Source organism: Priapulus caudatus, unplaced genomic scaffold (genome assembly GCF_000485595.1).
Source record: "Priapulus caudatus unplaced genomic scaffold, Priapulus_caudatus-5.0.1 Scaffold368, whole genome shotgun sequence".
Classification (NCBI taxonomy): domain Eukaryota; kingdom Metazoa; phylum Priapulida; class Priapulimorpha; order Priapulimorphida; family Priapulidae; genus Priapulus; species Priapulus caudatus.
Window position 1 is genome coordinate 108697 of NW_014577429.1, and position 6374 is coordinate 115070.

Consider the following 6374-nt stretch of genomic DNA (forward strand, 5'->3'; position numbering starts at 1 on the left):
ATAGCTTTACGTAGCTTCACATATAGCTTTACGTAGCTTCACATATAGCTTTACGTAGCTTCACATATATCTCCCTGCATCACCCTGCACCACGGAGCATTATGCGGCCTCAGTGTTTGCCCTGTGTGCGCGCACGTGCGTGCCTGCGTGCACGCGCGCGCGTATGTGTGACTGTGTGTGTTTGTGTGCGCGCGTGTGCGAGCGTGACATAGCGAAAGAGAGAGAGAGAGAGAGAGAGAGAGAGAGAGAGAGAGAGAGAGATAGAAGGAGAAAGAGAAAGAGATACTCGTGTATGCGTGCGTGCGTGCGCGCGCGCGCATTTTTTTTAGCCAATGGGCTATCTTCAAGCGCGCTGTTATTCGTGAATGCGTTATTTTTTCCGCGCGGCTCTATCGGTGTGTGTTATTTTCGCGTGGCGACCGTTTTTCCGCCCGGGCGGACGCCAGCTGCTACACGTTTTCATGTTCACATTACGAAATGTTATGTTTAAGTGACAAATCTTCCATTAAGTCATTAATATTTCACGCGCTAAAATGCCCGCCTGAGCGGCGAACGCTCGTATGGATTTTCAGCCGTGAATCACTTTAAACATTATTTCTTATAAACAAAACAGTTTCGGCGATATGCGTTTCACTTATTTCATGCTCGCCTGGCTTCACGCTATCCGTGCTGCTCATTCACCTGGCTAATAAGACATTTTGAGAGTTTTGTCGCGCCGCTGGTCGCTGGAAACGTTGCTAATTCGCTCACGATTTCGTTTGTTAGACTATCGGGCGCCCGCCCGCTCGTTTCTTTGTTTTGAATCGATCTCGTGTTGGGCTCGTTTTTTTCTCTCTCGATCGATTGATGGAATTATCGTTAAATATATTGCTATTATTATATTCCATGTTATTAACATGCTTTGCCATTCTCTGTCGTATTTATTTACGAATTTCCGTTAGATTGAGTGCAGACTCATTCGCGCAGCATTTATTACTAACATCACACTTGTCTGGTGTGTCTAGGCTCTATATATTGTAGTAGTGAAACATTCGGTGTGCCACACATGGCGACTCTCATTCCGATTTTTTCATGACGATTTTGGTAATTATCCGAGGAGAAATCTTACCGCGGAGTATTTACTAAAGAGATTACTCCTACTTTGAGCCTATAAGCCGTATTGCACTTAATTCTGCATTGTTCTTACTCTTCAGTCAAATTGTGCATTACTGGTTAGGTGTTGAGAGCTGGGCTTCTGGTTGCCTATGCTAGGGTTTGAAATGTCGGGACTTCGTGACTAGTATAGTCTAGCTGTGTTACCACACATAATTGTTACCACACATGATGCCACTCATTATCGGTGTGGATATGCAACCAACTATTAGTAGCTGTTACTATATTAATACCATAGAAATAATATACTAGTTGGACTGAGTCTCTATATATTTCTCTGTGTTTCTATCCATCATCTCGTCATGCGTTGCTGTGTGTGAACTCTTGGTCGTTGTTGCAATGTAACTGCTATGGTCGTTGTTGCAATGTAACTGCTATGGTCGTTGTTGCAATGTAACTGCTATGGTCGTTGTTTCTGTGCGACATGATAGTAGCTTCTGCAGTGCTACGCTCTTGTCGATTCTCATCATGATTTTGCTTGTTCGTTTTTAGCAATTATCTGAAGAGAAATCTAGCGGGGAGATCAACGACACAGTCAGGTATATATTTTTTAATATGGAATAATGATTATTGTATGTAGTAACTATTAATAAATAACTATTTTCATGTAGACTTTTTAAACAGGCACACACTTAATAATTTGCCTGTAAACGTTACTATTTATCTTTTTCGTGGGTTTAACTGTCGGCTTGTCTATGGGGTGGAATGTTTTCAGGCAGATTGCAATGGCTGACCTTCTTCTGCTTAACAAGATTGATCTCATGGATGAAGCTCATCTAGTCACAGTGGAACAATGCTTAAGGTGAATATGCATAAGAATCCGACCCAAACTCACATACAGTTCCCACATCATTTACAGTTACCATTATATCTAATTTACTATGTATAGTATAATTTATTATTATAATTTATTTTTTATTTGCAAAACTACTCGGACTACTTGCAGATAAGTGAGAGAATGAGATGTAAAATATTAGAGAGATATTAAGATATAAGGTATTAAGTGGAGTGATGTGGAAAGACTGAACTAGTTGTAGTAAAACAACATGTATATATATATAAGTAGAATAAAATATATTTTTAAACTCAGGTTCAATTTCGATCCCGCATAGCCAAGTGTTTTAAAGTAATGTTTCCCCCAAGTGTTCGAAACTAGATCAATGAATAAGAGACAGTTATTCCTAAGGGACAGTATTCTGCATGTTTCGATTTAATAATTTATGCCACGGCTGCCACATTTTCTAGCAGCCGAAAAATACGAATTCACTTATAGTTATACTAAGTTATGTTCTCTATTCATTGTGCACCGTGGAGTTCACAGCAAATCAGCTGTAATGCTGAAGACGTGATTCTTTTTTTTTTATATAAGTTAGTATATTACGAGAAATGAGCATAAAAATGCAATGAATCTTACGTATTGGAAGGATAACATGGGTAATGCTTATTACATATTTAATTGCAGACTGCAAACGTGATATTGGTCAGTAGTGGTTTAATGGTGCTGACGGTAGTACTGCTGCTGCTGCTGCTGCTGCTGCTGCTAATGATGATGATGATGGTGATGATGATGATGATGATGATGATGATGATGATGGTGATGATGATGATGACGATGATGATGGTGATGATGATGATGGTGATGATGATGATGATGATGATGATGATGATAATGATGGTGATAATAATAATAATAATAATAGATTATAATATACAAACAGCGAGACTGGTAATCCATATGATAACCATGATATTAAAGACTGATATCTATTACAGGTCAATTAACAGCATGGCTGAGATCACGCACACACAGAAGTGCAGGTAGGTGACAGACCTCTATCCCTGTACACATCTACCTACATAAGAAACGTACATATAATATTTTACCCTTTTGACTTGACTCCACAAATGAATAAAAATGCTAATAAATAAAAAAGTGTATGGTTGAATATTTTATTTGGGATAACAGAATACCTACATCAAAACAATCAGATTTGGTTTTACTCACTCCACATTAAACAACGTCTCAAGTTTCAGCAGAGGGTTTGTTCACTGTATACTGATTTAACAACACAAAATGAGACAAACCGGCCCTTCACACGACTAGCTAAACCGGTACAACCTCCCAACGATATATGTTCGATAGATTTACTGCGAGCATGGTTGCAGTCAAATTCACCAAATGTTCTTAATAAGCCATCAATGTGCAGCAAATATTTGCCATTTTGTGAACAGCATTTTCGTATAGATTGACATGTAGTGCAATCTTACAGTTGGCCGACACAAGCGTGAAATAGTTTCTAGCATAAAAACATTAGTTATTTGTTATTTGTTCAAGTAATGTAGATAACTTAGAAGTTGCCCTGTCTAGCTGCTTTTGAGTCTAACCTAAAGTTATATCAAGTCCCATCGATGTTAACCCAGAGAATAACCTAACATTGCCTTGGTGCTATCCCGTATTCTAACCTGAAGTCACCTTGTTGCTAACACGTATTCTAACCTAAAGTCACCTTGTTGCTAACACGTATTTTAACCTGAAGTCACCTTGCAGCTAACACGTATTCTAACCTTAAGTAGCATTGCAGCTAACACGTATTCTAACCTAAATTCGCCTTGCAGCTAACACGTATTCTAACCTAAATTCGCCTTGCAGCTAACACGTATTCGAATCTGAAGTCGCCTCCCCTGTTAACCTGAGGCAGGCCCGCTACTAACCCGGAGTCGTTGGAGGAAAGCGAAACATTTTCGCGCGGGCTTATGTTGCGGCGGCCGCTTATTCGAAGCCACTTCCTAATTTATTCCTAACGAATAATCAAGTCTTTTCACTGGCGGCGGTGCGAGCTCGCACTGCGGCGAGCAAGCCCGATCGACCGCGCTGCTCACACACGCCACATCATCAATCGCGCTGGAAAAGTCGAAAATTGATTTCAATTTTCTCGGCCAACACGTGAACAATGGCCGGCATAATGCGTCGCCTTTATCAAACGGCCATTGTTGCGCGCCGACGTCTGATTGGGCGACGTCGCCTTTGTCGTCGTCGCTGTTTTCGTCTTTATGCGTTGCATCGGATTGCCTGCGAGCCGAGGGAATCCGTTTACATATTTATCCACACTGCGCTATCGCATTTTCTATGCTATTTAATCAAGCTGGCCAATAAAACACGACAATGAGTTTAATATGATACGATCCGGCATTAATCTCGCAGATTGGATTAGGTGACAAGCGGCCATTCAGCCGACGCTGATTGTCAAAGTTTGCCTTATTATGTGCCAGATAAAGGCAAGGTTATTTGTCAAGCCGTGAGTTGATGAAGACGCAGCATTAGCATGTGCTGATCAATGGTGGGGATGTGCGCGCGGCGGCGGCGTCCGGCCGGCCCTCCGTACCTAACTATTAGTGTACCATTTTCCGCCTCGCCGGCTCCGTTGTCGCGCGCCGAGCGTTCGTGTAATGACGGTTTACGGTTACTCTTGTTTGCGTTTGACGCGGGGCCGGGGCGGTGCGTCTGCGGCAGCGTCGGCAGCTAGACGGAGCGAGCGCGCGGGGTGTATGTCGGGGGTGAGGGAGGGCGTGCCGCACACCACCCACGGCTGCCAGCCGACGTAAGGCTGCGGCTGAGAGAGAGCAGAGAGAGCAGAGAGAGAGACGAGAGAGAGAGAGAGAGAGGAGAGAGAGCGAGATGCGACCAGAGAGAGGAGAGGCGAGAGAGAGAGCGAGAGAGAGAGAGAGACGACGAGTACGAGAGGAGAGAGAGAGAGAGAGAGATGCAGAGAAGAGAGAGAACGCAGCGACGAGAGAGAGAGAGCGATCGAGAGAGAGGATGCGTAGAGAGAGAGAGAGAAGCAGAGAGCCAGTCAGAGAAGAGAGAGCGAGCGAGCAGAGCAGAAGAGAGAGAGAGAGAGAGAGCGAGAGATCGAGAGAGAGAGATGAGAGAGAAGAGAGCGAGAAAGAAGAGAGGAGAGAGAGCATGCGAGAGAGAGAGAGAGAGAAGAGAGTAGAGAGACGATGAGAGAGAGAGAGAGAGAGAGAAGAAGAGAGAAGAGAGAGAGAGCGAGAGACGGGAGAGATGAGCAGAAGAGGGCAGAGAGGAAGAGAGAGAGAGACGAGAAGCAGAGCAGGAGAGAAAGAGAGAGCCAAAGTAGAGAGAAGACGAGCGCAGAGACAAAGAGAGAGCAGAGAGGAGAAAAGAAAATGACGAGACGACGGACGCAGAGAGACTGAAAAGAGCCGGAAGAGAGACGATGAGGAGACGAGCAAGAGACGAAGCACGAGAGGAGAGGCGAGAGAGACCAGAAACGAGAGAGATAGACAGACGAGGAGAGATGAGAGAGGACGAGAGAGAAGAGAGAGAGCAGAGAGAGAGGAGAGAGAGAGAGAGAGGAGAGAGAGAGAGAGACGAGAGAGAGAGAGAGAGAGCGAGAGAGAGAGAGACGAGAGAGACGAGAGAGAGAGATGAGAGCGAGACGAGAGAGAGAGAGAGAGAGAGCGATGAGAGAGAGAGAGAGAGCGAAGAGAGAGAGAGAGATGAGAGAGAAGAGAGAGAGAGAGAGAGAGAGCAGAGAGACGAGAGAGAGAGAGAGAGTAGAGAGAGAGAGAGAGAGAGAGAGAGAGAGAGAGAGAAGAGCGAGAGGAGAAGAGAGAGAAGAGAAGAGAGAGAGGAGAGAGGAGACGAGAAGAGAGAGAGAGAGAGAGAGAGAGGAGAGAGAGAGAGACGAGAGATAGAGAGAGCAGACGGAGAGCGAGCGAGCAGACCAGAGAGCAGAGAGCGGACGAGAGAGAGAGAGAGAGCGAGAGGAGGAGAGCGAGTAGAGAGAGAGAGAGAGAGAGAGAGAGAGAGAGAGAGACGAGAGAGAGAGAGAGAGAGAGAGAAGAGAGAGAGAGAGAAGAAGAGAGAGAGACAGAGCGAGAGAGAGAGAGAGAGAAGAGAGAGAAGAGCGAGAGAGAGAGAGAGAGGAGAGAGAGAGAGAGAGCAAGAGCAGATCGAAGAGAGAGAGAGATGAGAGAGAGGAGAGAGAGAAGAGAGAGAGAGAGCAGAGAGAGAGAGAGAGAGAGAGGAGCGAGAGAGAGAGAGAGAGAGAGAGAGAAGAGAGAGAGATGAGCGAGAGCAGAGATGAAGAGAGAGAGAGAGAGCGCGAGAGAAGAGAGAGAGAGAGGCGAGACAGAGAGAAGAGAGATGAAGCGAGAGAGAGAGATGAGACGAGAGAGACGAGAGAGGAGAGAGGTAG

At 44.8% G+C, this 6374-nt stretch overlaps 1 protein-coding gene across 2 annotated transcripts in view; it reads left to right on the top strand.

The window, feature by feature from the left end:
• The window catches only part of LOC106809615 (COBW domain-containing protein 1-like), a 95906-nt gene that overhangs the window by 39937 nt on the left and 49595 nt on the right, over window positions 1–6374 (top strand). For both annotated transcript variants that reach the window (XM_014812762.1, XM_014812763.1), the window contains exons 7-9: window positions 1645–1691; window positions 1868–1954; window positions 2926–2970. In XM_014812762.1, the coding sequence (XP_014668248.1) occupies window positions 1645–1691; window positions 1868–1954; window positions 2926–2970 (179 nt within the window). The remainder of the gene's footprint in view (window positions 1–1644; window positions 1692–1867; window positions 1955–2925; window positions 2971–6374) is intronic.